The 18,933-nt window shown below is 61.3% G+C and overlaps 1 protein-coding gene across 2 annotated transcripts; it reads right to left on the bottom strand.

The window, feature by feature from the left end:
• Window positions 1-398: 398 nt before the first annotated feature.
• Window positions 399-17,258, bottom strand: PLCB3 (phospholipase C beta 3). Of its 2 annotated transcripts, XM_016118525.2 has the most exons (32): window positions 17,024-17,258; window positions 14,356-14,433; window positions 14,030-14,098; window positions 13,805-13,945; window positions 13,483-13,562; window positions 13,348-13,401; window positions 13,197-13,272; window positions 12,988-13,088; window positions 12,336-12,502; window positions 12,102-12,248; window positions 10,917-11,157; window positions 10,618-10,702; window positions 10,351-10,537; window positions 9,398-9,600; window positions 8,484-8,580; window positions 8,321-8,405; window positions 7,948-8,072; window positions 7,459-7,613; window positions 7,217-7,378; window positions 6,408-6,507; window positions 6,215-6,319; window positions 5,940-6,031; window positions 4,629-4,782; window positions 4,507-4,542; window positions 4,175-4,367; window positions 3,649-3,790; window positions 3,481-3,557; window positions 3,279-3,368; window positions 3,130-3,187; window positions 2,769-2,855; window positions 2,465-2,684; window positions 399-1,433 (listed from the first exon to the last, which is right to left on the bottom strand). In XM_016118525.2, the coding sequence occupies exons 1-31, from the start codon at window positions 17,120-17,122 to the stop codon at window positions 2,481-2,483; spliced, it is 3,690 nt and encodes a 1,229-aa protein (XP_015974011.1). In that variant the 5' UTR covers window positions 17,123-17,258; the 3' UTR covers window positions 399-1,433; window positions 2,465-2,480. The 2 variants fall into 2 exon arrangements, with proteins under 2 accessions (XP_015974011.1, XP_015974010.1); XM_016118524.2 differs by lacking the exon at window positions 399-1,433 and having other exon boundaries at window positions 2,061-2,684.
• Window positions 17,259-18,933: the final 1,675 nt, after the last annotated feature.

The following is an 18,933-nucleotide window of genomic DNA, read 5'->3' as shown; positions in this document are numbered from 1 at the left end:
AGTTTCAGACGGTGCCCGCGTTTCATACGTAAGGGAAACTGAGGCTCTGAGTGACCGAGACAAGGATTCGGCGAGCAAAGCCAGGGCTACTTGACTCTCAGGAAGCGGAGTGCTGCCGGGCCCCAGGAACGTCCGGGTCCTTATCTCTAATCTGGTAATTGGGAACTGCACGCCGGCCGGGCGTCGGAATTCTGCGTTCTGCAAACCGTGCCGCCGTCCCCCAGGGAGGGTCATTTGTTCCTATTTGGGTCAGTCCTTTAGAGCAGCTACTGTGTGGCCGGCCTGGGGCCAGCGCTGCTCTGGGAACTGGCAGGGCGCGCAGGGCGAGGGAGGGGCGGCGGAAGGCTGGGCCAAGGGCTGTGAATGAATGGAGTGATCACTAAAGGAACAAGAGAAGCTTCACCAGGACCTGGGAGCAGAGCTCCGAGCTCAGTTCCAGGAAGATTTATTGGCGCCCTCTATTGACCAGCCAGTGATTTGTTCTGGGTATACAGAGATGAATTAAGACACAGCTCTTGCTTACCGAAGCGCTTTCTGGCAAGGAGAGAATCAGCCTCTCAAAATGAAATTACCACCAGCTAAACAGGAGCCAGAACTTGGGTGAGAGCGACTCCCTCCGGCAGGGGGAAAGTCGGGGAGGAGGTGAGTTAGAACTAGAACTTGAAGAAAGAGATGGGGGAGGGGGCCGTCATTCTGGGCAGAGTAAAGAGTGAAATCATGGAAGGCTTGGGGGAGCAGCAGAGGCCAGGCTTCTGAGGGACTCGAGTGTCATACCTAGGGGTTTGCGGTTTAGCATGGTCTTTGGGGACTTGGGGACTGGGGGACTGACGTGTAGTGTTTCCATATGTGGAGGTGATCCTAGAAGATAAGAGATGGCTGCTGAGGGGCCTGGACATACAATGCGGTGGGCAGATTTGGGGATAGGCCAAAGCCTGACCGCAGAAGCAGGGAAGGCCTGGGCAATAGTATTGACCCCGAAGGTGCAGGGCCTAGGTGAAGGTTCCCTGCTCTAGGAGAGCCCTGCTCTAGGAGAGCCCCGCTCTGGAAGTCCTGTTTCTCTGGCCTCCCCACCCCATCTGTTTGCCTGAGGCTGCAGCAAAAACAAAGAAAGAAAACACTCAATTGGCAGGAGATAAGCCCAGATAAGAGTCTGCCTTCCTCTGTACAAGGGAGGCAGTCAGCCTGGGAAGCTCTGCCAGGAAGCTGGGAGAGGCCTTGAAGGAGCGCCAGCCTGACCCTGCAGCAGAACCAGCCGCACCCTCGCTGCGGGGTCTCTGCCACTCCGCGCTGTCCTGAGGCAGGAGGGGGAGCAGGTCCTCCAGGCTGGCTGCAGACTCTGCCATAGAGGGTCCAGGCCCACCCTGCCTCCAGGTTAAGACGTCTTGACTTGGCCTGGCACACATGACTTCTGCTCTGGGTCTCAGTTTCCTCATCTGTAAAAAAGGCATAACATCTCCCTCACAGGGATGAGAGGGTGCTGGGTCTCCCAGCCCCTGTCTGACTGTCAGCATCCCTTCTCCCAAGGGTCACTGCCAGGCCCACCCACTGCCCACCTACTATTGAGACCCCAGCTCCCCTAATGTTGGGCAGGTCATGAGCTGCCCAGCTCCACCCCTAGTCCATCTCCGATACAGTCAACCACCCATGTGGAGCCCAGAGCAGCCTCAGCGGAAGATGCTGGGCGCTTGGGTCATATCAGGCAACAGGAAGGGGGGGCAGGGAAGGCTTCCTGAAGCAGAGGCCCGAGCCTCTGTGAAGGAAGGACAAGAAGAGCCCGGGAGGGAGGAAAGTAAGGTCCAGAGGCAGAGGGCATAGAGGCAGGAAAGCCCGGGGCAAGCCAGAGGGCCTCTGATGTCACGTCCTTGGGAAGGTCTACAGACCCCAGGCGAGGAGGTCTCAAGGTGCAAACCCAGCAATTCTTCGCTGACCTCAACCCCACAGTGCCCAGAAGCCCATTTCATAGACGAGGAAACTGAGGCCCCAGAAGAAGTGGCCGAGCAGGCCTAGGGCCTAGGGTCCTCTCCAGCACTGTGCCACCCCAAACCACGCTGCACACAGGGTCCCTGAAATCCACTTTTATTCATGTAAAAAAATCCCCAGAGAAAAGAGAAAGAATGTGACCCCTACTTCCCAGAGCGTGCACTCTCCACCCGGTGTTCCCTGGGGAAGTGAAGGAGACTGCTCCCACTCTGGGGCGTGGGTGTCATGGGGGCGGGGGAGGCGAGGCCCCCACCCAGGCCTTTCTGGCCCAGAATGCCCCGGCACCTTCCCTAGGACTAAGGACAGGAAGGAGGAGCTGGGGGCTACTAGGGGCCCAGGACGGTGAAGGAAGGGAGTTAGTGTGAGGTGCTCACCTCAGTTTAAAAAAATAAAATTTCTAAAGATAAAAAGTTAAAAAAAAAAAAAGAGCATTAGTGTCTTAGCCTCCGGCCCTCCTCCCAGCACCCCCTGGCCCTGTGGCCACCTCTTGCTCAGCCAGTTCAGAGCTTCGTATTCTCCTCTTGGGTCTCCGAGTCAGCGCCAGACAGGTGCCCGCTGCTCCCAGGTGCGTGACCGTTGCTGGCACAAGCCACCAGATGCCCGTCCCCCAGCCCCTCTCGTGTCTCGCCCAGCAGGCTCCGGCGGATCTCCTGGGGCAGCCGCGCCCGCTGCTCCTGACACTCCTGGGTCAGCTGGGCCAGCAGCTACGGGACAAGGAGGAGCATCACAGCACAGGCCAGCCGGCACTCTGCCTGCCGCCCGCCGGCCGACCTCACTCAGTGCCTCACCTTGGGCTCCTCTTCCACGAGCTGCTGTAGGACCTGCTGCTGCCCAGCCACTAGGCGTTCATGCCGCTGCTTCTGGGCCTCCTCCAGCTGTGAGTGGGTGGAGACGAGGGCTCAGCAGAGGGTCTCTGCTGAGGGGCCGGGGCTGTGTGGCCGGGGCTCCGAGATGACTCCAAAGCCGCAGGGCACTATTGCAGACAGCTGGCTTCGGAGAGGATGTGGGGAAAGCGGGCTGTGGGGCCCAGAGGGAAAGGCTCTGGAAGCCCCACTAGGGCAACGTCACACCAGGCCAGCACCGAGGAAGTGGGTTTCTGATGACTGAAGGAAGCGGGGTGGGTGAGGGTGGCACCCGAGCTTCACTCACCCGACGGATGGAGTTGACCGACTCGGTGATGTGCCGACGGTTAATCTCTGTCAGTTCCCTGCACAGGAGCAAGGCAGGGTGGGCTCAGTGCCAGGCACCAACCCCTGCCTGCCCGGTGCCCAAAGGGCTCCCAGCCCCGATGCCCTTACGCCTCCTTCTTATGTTTCTCCCTCGTCTTGGCCTCTGAGATACTGTTGTGACGTTTCCTGTCCAGGATCTTCTGCAGTTCCTTCTTCTCCCTGGAGGAGCCGGTGGGGGAAGAGAAAGGGTCAGCGGCAGGACGGGGGACTCTGCCCTCACCCTGCCACTAAGGAGTTCCCCGCCTCCCACACACAAGAGCCTCTGCCTTACCTGTCATTCGTCTCCTTCAGCCTCTTGAGCTGAGTTGCGTGAGCATCCAGGACAATCTCCCTGAGCCGCTGCTGCGCCTGTGGACACAGGCAGGCAGTAGGTGAGACAGGATGATGACAGGTCTGTCCAGGAGGCAGGCTCTCCCGCACCACTGGATACTCCCCTCACCTGTCTCAGGTGCTCCAGCCTCCTTTCCGTCTCTGAATCAGCCTGGGCCTCCCTCAGCGCCAGCAGACTCTGTATCTGTCTCTTCTGGAACTCTTGAAAGCGTTTCGCCTCTTCCTCCTCCTCCTTCTCGTTCTCCCCACCTCTGTAGGAAGAACCCCTCTGGGTGACTCATAGTCATCACAAGGACTTGGGCTGGGAGGTGGAGGGGGGCAGGGGACAGTTTGTTGCGCTAATTAGGAGGCCAGTTCACTCCACCAAAGTGATGGGAGCCTGTCTGGGCAACAATCTCTCAAAACACGCTCCTCCTGGGGGTCTTCCACAGCCGCTCCTTTCCGGGAGGAGGGTGGGACCTAACCTGGAAAGCCGCCTCTGCCTTGCACCAAACCTTCCTCCCTGGGATTCAAGGAGCAGCCCTTGGCCATCCTCTGTGCCCACCTAGCCCAGACGCAGAAGCCCACGTGCACCACCCCCCATGTTCACATCAGTGCACACAGCACACTCGCACACACGTGGGCAGGGCACTCACAGGACGCCTGGCCGGGGTCGGCACCTGCCCTCAGCCCGGGCCTGGGCCAGGCTGTCCAGCAATCGGCGAGTGAGGGCGACCGCCTTCCGCTGATGCTTCTTGTGCAGCTCCCGCAGGTCTCGCTCTTGCCGGCTCTGGAGCTTCACCAGAGTCTTGTGGCCTCGGAGCTCTTCCAGCGGGGCTATCGGCACCTCTGCGCGCAGCAGAGCAAAGGCAGGCTGGGCTGGGGCAGGCCACGACCTCAGGAGCCCCGCCCACCTCCCGGGTAGCCCCGCCCCACAGCGGGCTCCACCTCCTGGATGGCCCTGCTCCCACGGCGGCCCCACCCCTACCTGAGAGAATACTGGCAATGAGATCATCCCGCTGACCTGGAGAGCAGAGGCAGAGCTGTGAAAGGCTGGAGGGGACTAGAGCTACTCCCCGCAGCCCGCCCCTGGCCCAGGCTGCCCCTTACCTGGGCTGCTCAGGGCGGGGCTGGTGGGGGAGGTGGTAGGGCCTGCGGGTCTGCGTGGGGAGGTGTCCAGCGGGCTGGGGGTGGGGTTTGGGGTCAGCTGGGACACCAGCTGCTGGGACTGGGTCTCCTGGCATGTCTCTGGGCCCGACTGAGCCTGTGGGGGAGAAAGCAGAAAGCTCTTTCCAGAAATGCTGTTCTCTCCAGGCCCTTGTGTCCTTCCCAACCTCCAGGGGATGCCCGGTGCCCCTGGTCTGCCTCCCCTCCACCCGTGTGGCCCTGGACCCCTCATCTGTGACGCAGGGCTGTTAAGACAACTACCTGTCTAAACTCCTTCTGTACACAGGTGTGGGGAGGATGGTAGGAGATGGTGTTGCTGGGCCCCGCTGCATGTGCTAAGGAACTTCCAGGTGGTTCTGGAAAGCCCTGGCCCAGCCCCAAGTCTCCTCGTCTCTCTCAGTCCCCATCCACCCTTGCCCACAGCAGCTCATCTTCCTTGTTGTTTAGCTCCTGATTAAATCAGCGAAGGAAGTGACCACAGAGTGGGCACTGGCTCCTCTGCCTAACAGCTCCACACAGCCATCTCTCCCCTGCCTGCCGTAGGGCCCCTGGGACTGGATCTAGATGTCTGGGCAAGACTCTGCTCTCGAACCCTCCCCACAGAAGCCACTGCCATGTCACGGCTCCTGGGATCCATGTTAAGAGCTTCTGTGACTTCCAACCACCCTGGCGAAGTGGCAGAACCCAGCACCCCAGCTCGGATCCTGCATGTAACTGGAGGGGTTCCAGCCCAGGTCTGTCCCGAAGGCCTCTCACACAGAGAGTGACCCAAGGCCACTGAGCCTCCTGAATAAGAGAGGCGACAGGCTGGAAGGCCCACACCGTGCAGCATGACAAAGGCCGGGGGTCGGAGGCCCAGGCTAGGCCTTTCGGACTCAGCCTCGGTGTCCCCATCTCTACCCTGGGGACAGCAAGCTCAAGCGGTGGGAGGGCCGTGTGCGCCGAGGTGGCGGAGAGAGCTCACACCTGGCCAGGCAGCGAGCTGGTGCCCAGCGTTCCCTTGGCTTATTTTCTGGTCTGGGTGAGAGAAGAATACGGAAAGGGGAACAGACCCTCCGGGCAGAGGGAGGGGGCTGCATGATGGGCAGTGAGGAGCCCCCGTGTGGGGAGAGGAGCCAGGGAAGGCCGCAGGGTGCTTCTCTACCAGCTGAGGTCAGCCTCGCGACCCTCCCCACCGCCATTGTTCCCCACGGTCCAAATGAACCTGAGCCCTGCCGCCTCCCACCCGCCTGCACCCAGCCAGCCCCGGCTCACCTCCCTCTCCCCAATGAGGGCAGCCAGCTGCTTGGCCCTCTGGTCCATCAGGCTGACGTGCTTGATGGGGTTGATCAGGGCTTCTGCATAATCTAGGTGGGGGCAGAGGGCACGCGTCTTGGAGACAGAACCCCCAAGGCCACAACTTCCCCACCAGCTCTGGTTTCATAGAGGGACCACAGAACCCACCCTCAACCAGGGCGACCCAGCTTGGTCATCCCCAGGTCCTGGGGGCGCCCTTGCCCCTACCCTGCCTGGCCTGCCCGGCAGCTCACCCTGGTGGTCGTCAGGGATGTAGTCGGAGGCCTCGGTGTAGATGAGCAGGGCCGGCAGGCACAGCGGCTGGTTGGCCTCGTTTCGCAGGCAGATGTAGTGGTACCCTGGGAGGGTGGGCAGGCACGGTGGATGGGACCCACTAGGGCCCCCTACACACTGCCCCTGCACTGCCCAGAGCCCGCGTGGCCTCACCTGAGCGGATGGCAGAGACGGGCAGGATCCGGTGCCCCACAAACTTGCCGCCCTCCTCAAAAGCTGCGATGCGCAGCGAAGCCAGCGTAGGCAGCACCACCTGAGGACCCAGACTGGTGCTGAGCCACGGAGGTGACCCACGGCCAGTACGGCCACTGAGCCACAGCTGACCACAATCACCGAGAGGGGAGCCTCAGACAAGCTGACCCAATGACTGACCATCGGTCGCCATCGCCACAGAGCCGATGGAGGACCCACACTGCCATGGCACGGCCAGATGGATGGACAGCAGCCATCAGAGCCCTGAGCTGAGAACAGGCAGACCCACGGCCCTCCAGCCACAGCTATCGTGGGACAGGTCTGGTCATCGCCAGCTTAGAGACTGCAGAGTGAGTCACGAGTTTGGGACTGAGGCCACACCCCACCCGAGCAGGGCACAGAGGTCCGTCCAGTCCATTTGGGAAGTGGGGAAAAGCCGCTGTGAGCGTGTGGCTGTGATCTCGGGCAAATCCTTCCTGCCTGGAGGATGGGGAAGGCTGTGCCCAGACCTCCCGGGGGACCACGGGACCTCCTGCTGTGTCTCCCCTTCCCATCCTCTTCTCCACCTGCAGAGGGCAGGGAGCCTGAGCCTGAGCCTGAGCCTGAGCCTGAGCCGGCAACATGGAAGACCTGGGGTGGGGCCTGGAAGTGACAGCCCCAGCCTTGAGGTCTCTCGGCACCCCCACCTTCTAACCCCTGACTGCCACCAGTGCACCTGGTTTCTACCCAGCCAGGAGAGTCCAGCAGGTCCGGGCGGGAGCCACGCTTACCTTGGGGAAGTCGAAGGGCTCCTCCTCCCACACGGGGTTGAACGAGTTCCCCTGAGAGGTCCGCGTGCGGTACTTGCGCCGCGTGTCAACAGGGAGGCCGAACATGTCCACCTCCACATAGATGCCCACCTTCCTGTCGGACAGGAACTGCCCAGAGATCACCTGGAGAAGCCAGGAGGGTGAGGCTGCTGCTAAGCGTCCCGCCCCCAGGACACCCTGGCCAGAGCCCTCCCTGGTCCCACCTTGACCCGCAAGGCATTGGCCACAATGCCGTCCACGATGACCTCGGTGAAGGGGTCAAAGGACTTGTCCGGCCGCCGCATGAACTCAGGCTTGAGCAGGTAGCCACTGCGCCCATTGTACTCAAACACACCTGCGTTGAGCTGCATCGCCACATCTGGGGGTGACATGGGGAGGGGGAGGGTCAGCAAGGTTTTCCGGGGTCAGGGGTCAGGAGTCAGGAAGGACAGACGGTACCGTGCAGAGGGGGGACCAGGGATCATTAGGATCAGAACAAGTGGCATCGGGGATCCAGACTCAGAAAAGATGGGACAGAGGGAAAGGTCAGGGTCCGCCGAGGTCAGCTGGGATTAGCCAAGGTCTCCATTTGGTCTGAGAATCTGATACTAGCTAGAGTCAGAGATCCGTGCAGACGAGATGAGCAGGGTCATGGGGCAGAAGTCAGCGAGGCTGGGGGCCGGGGGCCACAGACGAGGTGGGGCAGTGCTCACCCAGGGTCTGGAAGTTGAGTGCCACAAGCTGGCAGCCCACGTTCCAGAAGAGCTGTGGCATGTAGTTGGACGAGTCCACGCGGGTGCCCTTGGGGTAGATACGGCTGAGCTGCTGCTTGTTGTATCTGAGGTCAGCAGTCAGGGGCCACACCGTGCGCTCGCCTGCCTCCTGCCCGCCTCCCGGCCTGGGCTAGAGCTGCCCTCTCAGCCATCTGCTTCTTGGCCCAGCCCTTGTGCAGTCTCCTAGGACCGCCCCAAACCCAGACAGGGCTGTCGGAGGGCCGGGTGCTGTGCGGGCAGCAGATGTGGGGTCTCAGCTGGACTTGCGGTGCCCCCGGCCGGGCCTACTGGCCCCAGCGCTGCCAAAGGATACTCCACGAACTCCATGGGGCTCTTGGTCAGATGCTCCATAGCCTTGGTCTCCACGAAGGATGACATCTCAAAGCACTTGTTCCTCTCTGAGGGGTGAGTGGGAAGGGGTCAGGCCCGAAAGGGCCAAGCTGGCCCCCACTCCCACCGTGTCCCACCCCACTCACTTCGAGCAGCCTCGAAGGACTTGAACTTGACAGGCTCGATGTAGTTGACGAGTGTTGACATTTCCTCAGTGGCATTGACCTCACTGCTGGCGGTGCCCTGTGGCCCCCAAATGCAGGGTCAGCAGTGCCATCAGCTAGAAGTTACCTCGCCTGCCCCCACCACGAAGGAGGCATTGACCCTATTCCCACCCCGGCAATCACAACACCCAATGGCCTTAGCAAGGGATGTAGGCCCTCCACGGCCTGTCAGCCCTGGGCCCGTCTGCCCCACGGCCTTCTCCCTGGGGCTTGGCCGACATGCCACGCTCCTGGTTTGCCTCCTGCCTCCTTCATCCTGTAAGCTGAAACTCTTCACACGACCCCAGGGATTCAATTACCTACATGCGGATAGGCCCCCAACTTCCGACCACCACCTCATCTCCTCTTGGGGGGCTTATAAGGCTCAAACGCAACCCGTGATGTTGAACTCAGCTGCCCCTGCCCACAGTTTTCTCCACCCAGATCTGACCTCATAGCTGACTTTTCTGTCGCCTCCTCTCCTCAGAACTTCTCCACACCGGCTGGTGTACACGGCACCCCTTCTACAGGCTCCGGCCCTGTTCCCCCGCCCTCAGGTCTGCTCACCCAACCTCCCTGCCCAGGTCGGACTCCCCTTCCTCCCCCAGTTCTGCTCCCTAACTCACCCTTCCCTGGCCCATGCCCTGAGCATAATTCACACTCACTGTTTATCTAAGATCCCTCCTGCCTGCTCCCCAGGTCCCCCGACCCTGCCCTGAACTCTAGGAGAGTAGGGAGTGTCTGACGATGGCCGGAGCCAGCCCCCAGGGGGATGCCTGGCACACGGTCGGTGCTTGGCAAAACACTTGGGAAACGAATACAGGCTGGTTCTTTCCATTCCTGCCGGCAGGCCTGACCTCATCTGTGGTCGGTTTTTTGGGGTCTGTCTGTTCCTCCTCTTCCTCATCCTCCTCTTCATCCTCACGATCGGCAGGACCGAGATCGGGGGCCCGCTGGGGTCCCTCCTCGCCCAGAGACTTCTGAGGCTCTAAGCTGGGCTTCTCAAGGCCTGCCTCCTCCCCATTGCTCAAGCCAAGGCAGCTGTCGGAGCTGGGGGACCCTGTACAAGATGGGGCCACAGGGGGTCAGGGCTAAGGGCACACACACAGACACTCAGGAGTCAGGGGGTGTCGTGTCCAGTGTGTGTGGAAGTGACTCAGTGTAGTCGAGGGGACTCTCAGGGCAGTGTGCCCAGGGAAAGGGCAGGTCAGAAGTTGATGTAGTGGTAATGCAGAAGGGTTAAAGGTCGGAGCCCAGAGTTACATCCAACAGGGAGGGAGGAAGGGTGGCTCAGAAGGGTGAGAAGCCACAAACTGGGTACAACATCCTTGAAAGTGGGGGTAAAGGATGACATGGTGGATTCCATGTCAGGGGGCAGTCAGGGACATGCCTGATGAAGGGGTTAGTGAAGGGGGCGGTCAGGGGGTAGATATAAGGAGTGCTTCAATACAACGGGAGGGCGAAGCTTGGCTGAAATTATACCCAGGTGGGCAGACTCCATGGGGGTCAAAGGGCAGGGGACAGAGGTCCGAGGGTCACACCCCAAGGACGGAGATGTGGCTCACTGAGGTCAGAGGTTATAACCCGGTCGGGCTGAGGGCCGTGTGAGGTGGGAGGTTGCGGCTGAGGGGCCGGGAGCTGGACGCAGCCAAATCTGACCAGGGTGAGTCCGGCGAGCTGAGCCCCTGGGGTCGGAGGCCCCATGCTCAGCGCAGAGGTGGCGAGGGGCTTGGTGAAGAGGGAGGTCGTGCTGGGAGAAGGGAGGGTGGGTCTGAGGGGGCGAGGCCAGGATCAGGGCCGAGGGCCATACCGAGCTGGGGCGAGGAGGGCTCGGTGGCGGCAGAGCTCTCGCTCAGGGCCGAGTTGCTCTGCTCCAGCGGCCGCTTGCGTACGGAGCTCCCGGTGCCGCCCGTGCTGGGCCGGTGCCGCTTCTTGTTCTTCACCAGGATGCGGCCCATCAGGTCCTGGGGGCTGGGCAGGGGGGTCCCCGGGGCCAGCTGGCGGGCACGGACAGACAGTCAGGGCCTGCTGGGGCGCCCGCGCCCCCACGCCCTGCCACGGCTCCGAGCCCCCATACCGGGTACTTGTCCAGTGGGTCGATGAGCAGCGCGTCCCCAAAGATGGAGCGGCAATACTCAGCCATCTTGGCCTGCTGCTTTGCCCTGTGGGGCCGAGGTCAGAGGTCAGAGGTTTCTAGGGTTGAAGCTGAGGTCCCCGGGGCAGGTCAGAGATCCGCGGGGTCAGTGGAAGGTTCCGGGGTCAGAGGTCACAGGAGCGGCCCCACAGGCCACGGTAAGAGGCTGTCTTCGGGTTTATCAGGGGTCCCCAGGTCAGAGACCTCCTGGGACAGACGTCTTGGGTCAGGGGCCCACTCACGAGTCCACGTGGTTCTCGAAGGAGAGGATGACGGGGTAGGGTGAGGTCTTGAAGGCGGTCTCCGCGATGGCCTCGAGCACGTCCCGCAGCGGCACCTCCGTGGTCATGGTGAAGCCGTGGGTGATGAAGGGCTCCTCCTCAGGCGGCCGCCCTTTCCACACGTCCAGCTCCACGCAGCGGCAGCCCCACAGCAGCGCCTGCCGGTACATCTCCACCGACGAGGTCCCGGCCAGCTGTCCCGCTAGAAGGAGGCTCCGTCACCAAAGCCACCCGGCCGGCCTGGCTGCTGCCCCTCCTCCCCAGGCCTGCGCTGAACCGGGCCAGGCTGGGGACACAGAGGTCCCCATGGCGGCCAGGCCCAGCCCTGGCACACTCTGCCTGGCCAGCGCTTGCTCACTCCTTAATTCACTGTGGAACAAGCCCCATCTCTCCAGGGCAGGGTCCAGGTCCCGCCACCCAGCCCCTGGTGCCCACCCAAGCTGGGCAGAGCCTGCGTCCAGCAGTGCTGGCTGGCAGGCTGGTCTCCCGCCACTCACTCTCTTTCACATGGACACCCGCCAGCCTGAACCAGGGAGTCGTGCCTCACACCCCACGGTCCCGCACTTCCCCTTCCTCCCTCCACCGCAGCTGCCCTGGCACAGCCTCCATCACCTCCTGCCTGGGGACAGCAGGCCCCTCCCTACCTGCCATCCAATCTCTGCAGAGCACTTGGTGTCACCCTTCTAAAAACATCCCGGGTCACATCACCTACCCCTGCTTAGTGCCCTCCAAAAAGCCTTTCCTGACCACTCGGGACATATCCGAATTCCTTCCCCGCTGGGTCCAACCCTGCCTCCTCCTCCGGTCCCCTCTCTCCTCTGTCTGCACCAGCCCCTGCCCCACCTGGCTTCTCAGCCTCCTTTCTGTGTCTTAAAAGCACCAAACCGTCTCCTGTTACCAGCCTTTGCACAGGCTATTCCTTCCCAAAGCCAGCTGATGGAGGCTTAGCCCTTCCCCCAGGAAGCCTTCTGGACCACCCATGAGACAGACCCATGCAGAGAAGCCCCGCTGCCTGGGGACAGGCGGCTCCCTGCCTGCATCACTAGCACTGGCCACCCCAAAAGGAGGGTGTCAATGTAAAGGCCAGAGGGCAGAAGTCGTGGATGCCATCTTGCCCTCCCCGCCAGCCGCGGGTGGCTCGCTCACCTGTGAGATAGGTGTTGTGCGAGGAGTTGATGAAATAGGCACTCAGCGGCTGGGTCATGTCTGCACTCAGATCCAGGGCCTCTAGGGGCAGGATGCCGTTCTCTTCACCTCCCAGGTAGCGGCTGAAGCCCTCCATGGACATCTGATCTGGGGGCCAGGTGGAGTCAGCAGGGTCAGGGTCAGCTGGGCCCACCCCCCCCCCACCGCCCCACCCCGCCAGCTCAGCCAGCTCACCTCGCTCCAGGAACTGCTGGTTGGGCTCATACTTCTCGATAAGCTGCCGGGCCTGGGAGGACCCCAGGGGTGGGTACAGCACTTCGTTGAGTCTTGGGTCCCGCTGCTTTTGGTTGATGAAGTCCATGAGCTGCTCCAGTGTCAGGTACGGCTTGCCCTTGGCACCTCTGGAGGGGCCAGAAAGCCAAGTCAGGCTGAAGCTCCTGCTCCAAGCCCTCTCCCCCTGGCAGAGGGAGTCACACCCACTGAGACCTGGGCAAGGTGCTTCCCCTCTGAGCCTCGGTTTCCTTAGCTGCTCTCCTGCAGACTCAGTGCTGACATCAGCAGTAGCAAGGGCTGCGGAAGCCACCAAGGCCTGCTGCACCATGCCTCTAGACCCTGGACCCAATCTCATCTTTGGCTCTTACGCTCTGTGTGAGCTCAGGCAAGCCCCACAACAGTCTGAGCCACTTGGTTCTCATTCCCAGCGTGGACTGATGAAAGTCTCCTGGGCAAAGAGTCAGCAGAGAGCTGTCCACAGCAGAGCTGCAGGCAAAGCAGCTCTGAGCTGGGACCCCTGACAGCTCTACTTCCCCTCCTGGGCTGGAAGGAAGCCCTGAGCAGAGGGCAGCACAGAGCATGGGGGCTGGTGGGCGGGCCCAGCCCTACTCACATCTCCAGGAGGATCTTGTCAATGTCTGGCCGCAGACACAGCTTATTCAGGAACCGCTCAAAGATTTCCAAGGAAAACTCATCTGGCCGGATGGACTCACTCTGGGGGCCAAGGAGCGTGGGTGAGAACCCTGGGGCAGCCAGACCCAAAAGAACAGGTGCCTACCATGACACCCACCTGGCCCAAGCCCCGGTCCCCAGCCCCCTCACCCGGTTAAACTTGAGGCCACAAGACTCCAGCGCCGTCTCCACCCGCTTTTTGTCTGCTGAGAACATCTTCAGGATGCTGACCAGGTGGAAGGGGTCAAGGTCAGTGGGAGCAAAGGTCAAGGGGAAGGGGCCAAGGGGAAGGGTCACTCACTTCTTGACCGGGATCCGTCCATCCTGGTTCACCTGCAGCTTCAGCTTTGTGTATCTGGGGAGACGGGCGGAAGGATCATGCCCTGGGAATGACCACCAACACCCTCAACATCCCCCAGGCAAGCCCGGGGCTTACGCTTTGCGCAGGAAAGTGTTCCTGGAGGCATTCTGAGCCAGGATGTTCATAGCCAGTTTGAACAGCTCCTCGGCCCAGACCTGAGTGATCAGGATGCAGAGGGAGGGGGTGAGTGGGGGATGGAGGGGCTGACCCAGTTACAGCCTACACCCATGACCAGAACTGGGTATGATACCCAATGAGTGCTTAAAGACTGCTCTGTCAGAAGATGATTAGAATTAGGAGTAGAGAACAGCCTACTATGACACAGGCTTTCACTAAGTTTGGCTGACTCAGCAAGTAAGGCACGTCTCCTCAAGATGACCCCTTGGGCCCAGCCCACCTTAGCTGTGTCATCCTGCACGGCCATGAAGTTCAAAAATGATGTGGTCACCGGGTCTGGCCCAGCCACCACTGTCATCAGCTTCTCCTCCAGCCGGGCATCAGGGCCCCCAAAACCCAGCACCTCCCGTATCTTGGGGTCCTGAGTAGGCAAGAATCAAGGGTGAGGAAGGGTATCCCCATTCGTCACCGCCTCACTCCCACGCTCAGTCCTGGGCCCCATCACCTTGGGCAGACGGGCGTAACGGCCTGTCCGTGTGTCCCTGATGGAACTGATGTCCAGTGTGTCCACCTCCTGGGGAAACCAGATGCCAGGATCTGAGAAGCTACAGGGCGAGAGCCGAGAGCCCCCAAGCTCCCCACCCGGGCCAAAGAGCAGCCACCCTCTTCTGTCACCCCAGTCTCAGCCCCTGCCCTCAGCACTTCCTGTCCAGCAAGCCCTGGGAGAGGTCAGCCTGCAGCTGGGCCCCACCTCCATAGGCGGGAGATGGGGGCGGGGGTCTGGGGCGAGGGCTCTAGACTTCAGCGAGCGGCGGCAGCGCCCACCCTCACCATGTTGGGTCCTGTCCAGTACAGGAAGAAGCCATTGGGGTCCACACGCAGAGTCACCAAGTTCCGGCTGGAGGCCTCCTGGGGAAGAGATGAGACGGCAGGGGTCAGGGGGTGAGGGCTGTGGGCCAAGCTTGACCCTTGAACCCCCTGGGGCCATCCAGCATAGTTTCTGACAGTGAGCAAAGATGAAGCTTCCCCCAGACCAAAGGTCCTTTGTGACCTCCCACAAGTCCTCAGGACAAAGCTGAGGTCCTGAGGTCCTAGCAGTTCTCCCATGGTCACCTCTCTTGCCCTACGACTGTCACATGGACCGCTAACAACCCTTTCCCCACTTCCAGCTTTTGCATCGCTGTTCTTTTGCTAAGCTATCCTTTCCCTCCTTCTCTACTCATGAAATCTGACCCACCTCCCTGGGGAGCCCTCCTTGGACCCCAAATCCAGGCTCGGTTTCCCCAGGTCTGAGAGCTCCTTGCAGCTCCATTGGGAATATTTATAGGATGAAAGCAGAGGGTTTGTACGCCTGACCCCCACAGCTCTTCTGTGGCCAGCCACGCTTTAGTCTGCCACAAAGTTCATCACGCCCCGCCCTGCATCCCCCAGATCAGCCCATCTTACAGAGCGAGTCTCTCCAGAAGGGGACTCACCCTGCCCTCAGAATCAGAGCGAATTCTGTCCTCCCTCAAACAGCCCTGAGGAGGGTAGGGAAGCATGTGCTGACCCCACTGTATGAGCAGGGCCTGGTCCCTGGCAAACTCCCAGGGCCACCCCAGGCAACTCAGGACCAGTAGCCCAAGAGGGGCAACGAGGAGCTTAGACTTATCCAGGGCCAGAGTGGCCAAGTGGTCACAGCTAGAACTCTCCTGCCCCAGTAGAGGACCCCCACCTCACCTTGGTGTCACCCTCAAACTGCTGCTTGCCGTCTGGCAGACAATCTGGTCATCAACACAACAGCTCTCCTCGCCCTGCCCCTACTGTGTGCCAGGTCCAGTTCTAAGCACTTAACATCTAGGAGCTCATTTAGTACTTTTTTAACAATCCTGTGTGGTATGTACTATTGTTCTTTCCATTTCACAAGGGAGCAGACTGAGGCACTGGGAAGCTATGCACATTGTGTAAGGTCAAGAAGAGGAGCTCGGATTTGCATGCAGACAGTATGGCTCCAGAGTCCAATGGCCTGGGAAGCAGGGAACAAGGACTCCTGCCAGGCTTCCAGCTCCTGGCCTCACCCGAAAGCCCAATGTGAAACTGGAATTGGTCTCCACTCTTCAGACTCAGTTTCCTCTTCTGGGCGATGGGACGGCACCAGCCCCGCCCATCTCAGGCTTTGCTTACAAAGGACAGGAAGTTGATCCGGAGGCAGAGGGGACTGGCCCTGGGATTTCAGTAGAAGCTTGAGCCTCTCCACCTCACTGTGCTTACAAACATCTTCATCCTCTCTGGATTCCCAATTCTGCCCAGGACCCCCTAGTTGTGTGTGGAGGGAGTTCTGTACTAATGCCCCCAGGGGCTCCCCCTGCCCCTCCCCAGGGGTCTGGCTTTCAAAGGCAGGCCAGGCCCTCTGTTCTCCGGCCCCAAGTGCTAGTCAGCACCCCCCACCCCACCCCCCCAGGGCCCTCTCCCTGTTCCCACTTCCTTATTTGGGTTTATCACACTGGGAGGAAAAGGAGAAACTTTCCCTTCAGGCCTGTCTGGGGGAAAGGGTCTCCCCCGGACTCCGGGGGCGTCCAGTCACCTTCTAAGGCACACCTGCTGGCGCAGGCCACACCCCCAGCCCCTCCCCCCCAGCTCCCACGCCTACCCGCCCCACCCAGCCGGAAAGGAGCCCAGAGACTTCCAGGCCTCTGGCCTGACTGGGAAGGAGCAGCGAGGAAGCTCCAGCAGGCGGGGTGGGTGGAGGCTGGGGAAGGAGGAGCCCTGGGGGCAGAGGAGGGGGCAGAGTGAAGTGAGGGTGGGGCACAGTGGTGGGACCCGGAGCCGAAGGTGAGGACCAGGGCAAAGGGGGGGGGGGAGGTAGAAAGGGCGCCAGGATTTATTGGGGTTCAAAGTACCATGTTAGGGAGTGGAACCCAAAGTTCCCCAGGGATGTAGGAACTTGGGGGAGCAAAGTCTCCACTAGGAGGTGACTTGGTGCCTCCACCTAAGCAGGGGGCCGGGCTGGGACCCAAAGTGCGGCAAAGCGATGCCAGTCAAAATAGGGTGAAAAAGTGATGAATGGGAAAGAATGTTCAGACGAGGGCGCTGGGAAGAGCAGGGTCTCAGCGGCACCCACCCAAAATGGAGGTGCCCTGGGCCAGATTGGGAGCCGGGGTCCTCAAGCCAAAGAGTCCAGTACCGGCAGGGGTTCTGGGGACTAGAACAAGATTGGAGGAACCGGAATTAGATCGGTAGGGAGGGGTGGAAAGGGCGAGTGAAAAGCGGGGCCGAGATTTATTGGGGTTCAAAGTTTCCGGGCCAAGGAGTCGAAAGCCAAATTTTCTGCAGCTGAGGGACTGGGGTGGGAGGTGAGGGGCTAAATCTTCATTACGGAGACGACTGGGGGCTCAAGTTTCCCCAGCGAAGCAAGGCTGGAATAGGGGTCCCCGGCAACTGGCCGAGCTTGAGTGAGGGAGTCCCGGGATCTGGGCGGAGCAGGCCCCCCCCCCATACACACACACACACTGAGACTTACCTCGTCCCATTTGATGAACTTACTCCCGCGCCGCAGGGTCTCCCCCACGGTGGGCGGCTCCAGCTGCAGCGCGTGGACGCCGGGCCTGGCGCCCGCCATGGCCGGGATGGGGGCGGGTCGCCGACCCTCCGGACCCCCAGGGGGACCGACGGCACTGCTGCTCCTTCCGCACGCTCCCGCGCGGCCCGCTCCAGCCCCAAGGCGTCAGCGTCCGCCTGCCCGCCAGTCTGTCCCAGACAGACCAGAGAATCGGCGGGGTCCGGGTGGGGCGGGGCGAGGGCGGAACCGCAGCGGCGCCGCCCCCTCCCATCGCGTCGGGCCGGCCCGCTCGCGTCGGCTCCCCCTGGCGGCCGGGGCGGCGACTGCAGCCAGAGTGGGGGATTGGGGCAAGGGTGTACCTGAACCCGGGCACTTCGCTGGGGGCTCAGCTGGAAGAGCCCGGGGTGAGGAGAGGACTCTTGGGGCCAGAGGGGCTATTGTGGGTGTAAAGCGTGCTGCAGAAGACCGGCTGGGGTCAGCCCGCTAGGGTTTCTAAGGTGCTGGGTTGGGGTACCATAAGAGAGCCAGACTTGGGCCCGGGTACGCAGAGACCCCCTCACCCCATTCCTGCAGCACTTAGCTGAGTACAGGAAAAGCCACTCCCACCCCCCTCTCTGCCCTCACTTCGCCTCACCCCCTCCTGCAGCAAGCGGTCCCCCCTCCCTGGGAGCACTTAGCCAGCTAATGGGCCTCCCGCCGGCAGGCGCCCCTCCCCCGTCCCTAGCCCGCGGAGACCGGGCGCCTGCCGCCTCCTTGGAGGACCCAAGCATCCTGGCCTTTCAGAGCGAGCCCAGGAGCAGCCTCATTCTGGGGCTACAGATCCCCATGACCCAACCTGGAGCCTGTCCCTGTGGGGGGAGTCCTGACTGAAAACTGCGGAGGGGACAGCTGGTCGTTTGTCCAGAGGGGTCAGAAGCCTCGGGTGTGTCCAGGAACAGCAGGGTTGAGGAGGTGCTCTGCGATGCCTGGCCCACAGCAGGTGTCCTGAAATCTGTGTTCCAGCAATGGGAGGGGGACGGTACCTGGGCCCTGGGATGGGTGGGGGCTATAGCCCCTCCCGCAGGGCTTGGCTGGGGGGGCTCCTGCCTGGGGGCCCCTGTGGGAGCCCCCCCAATACAGAGGCAGTGGCAGCAGCAAGTTTAAAGTAGAACTCATCCAGAGGGGCCAGCCAAGTCACCTAGAAACCCAGAAAGAGAGGGAGCTTGTTCTGGGGGAGGAGGGATTAGTCAAGGAGGAGCTTGGCCTGCAGGCCTCTGCCCCAGGCTCTCAGACCCCCAAGGGGAGCCCTGCCTGGTACTGCCCATCCTCAAAATTCCCACAATATTGGATGCCAACTTTAAACCAAGGAATGTCTTTGTCTTTGGCCCAGGCCCTGTGGGGTGTGATTATTATTATTTCCACAGGCCCAGAGAGAGAAAGAGACTTGTCCAAGGTCACATAGATCTGTAGGACGATTTCAGCCCTCTGACTTAAAGCCTAGCTAGTGTTGCCTCCACTCCTTGCCCTTGAGGAGAGAAAGGGGAACAAGACTTGTCATCCTGTCTTCTCTCAGCAGAGCAGCAAAGCTGTACTCCTCAGAGATCACCAGGTTCCCTTGGTTAGAACCATGCGGGGTGGAAGTTGGCCTCTGCTCCCATAGAACCTAGTCTCTCTATGCTTCGGTCACCTTGTTCAGAAGCTGGAGGTTGCTGGTGGATGAAATAAGCAAGTGAGTACCAGATGACCCTGGGCTACAGGTAGCTGGACATCTAAGGAGTAGCTAGCAGGCTGTAGGAGCATCAGGGAAGAAGGAGGAAGGGGCATGGATCAGTTCCAGCGCAGGAAGCCTGCCAGCCAGTGCCAGGGCTAGCAGGACCTGGAGCCAGGCCTGA

The sequence above is a fragment of the Rousettus aegyptiacus genome, unplaced genomic scaffold (genome assembly GCF_014176215.1).
Source record: "Rousettus aegyptiacus isolate mRouAeg1 unplaced genomic scaffold, mRouAeg1.p scaffold_m13_p_5, whole genome shotgun sequence".
Lineage (NCBI taxonomy): Eukaryota > Metazoa > Chordata > Mammalia > Chiroptera > Pteropodidae > Rousettus > Rousettus aegyptiacus.
The sequence above is the reverse complement of the archived record's forward strand: the minus strand, read 5'-3'. Positions and strand labels throughout refer to the sequence as shown.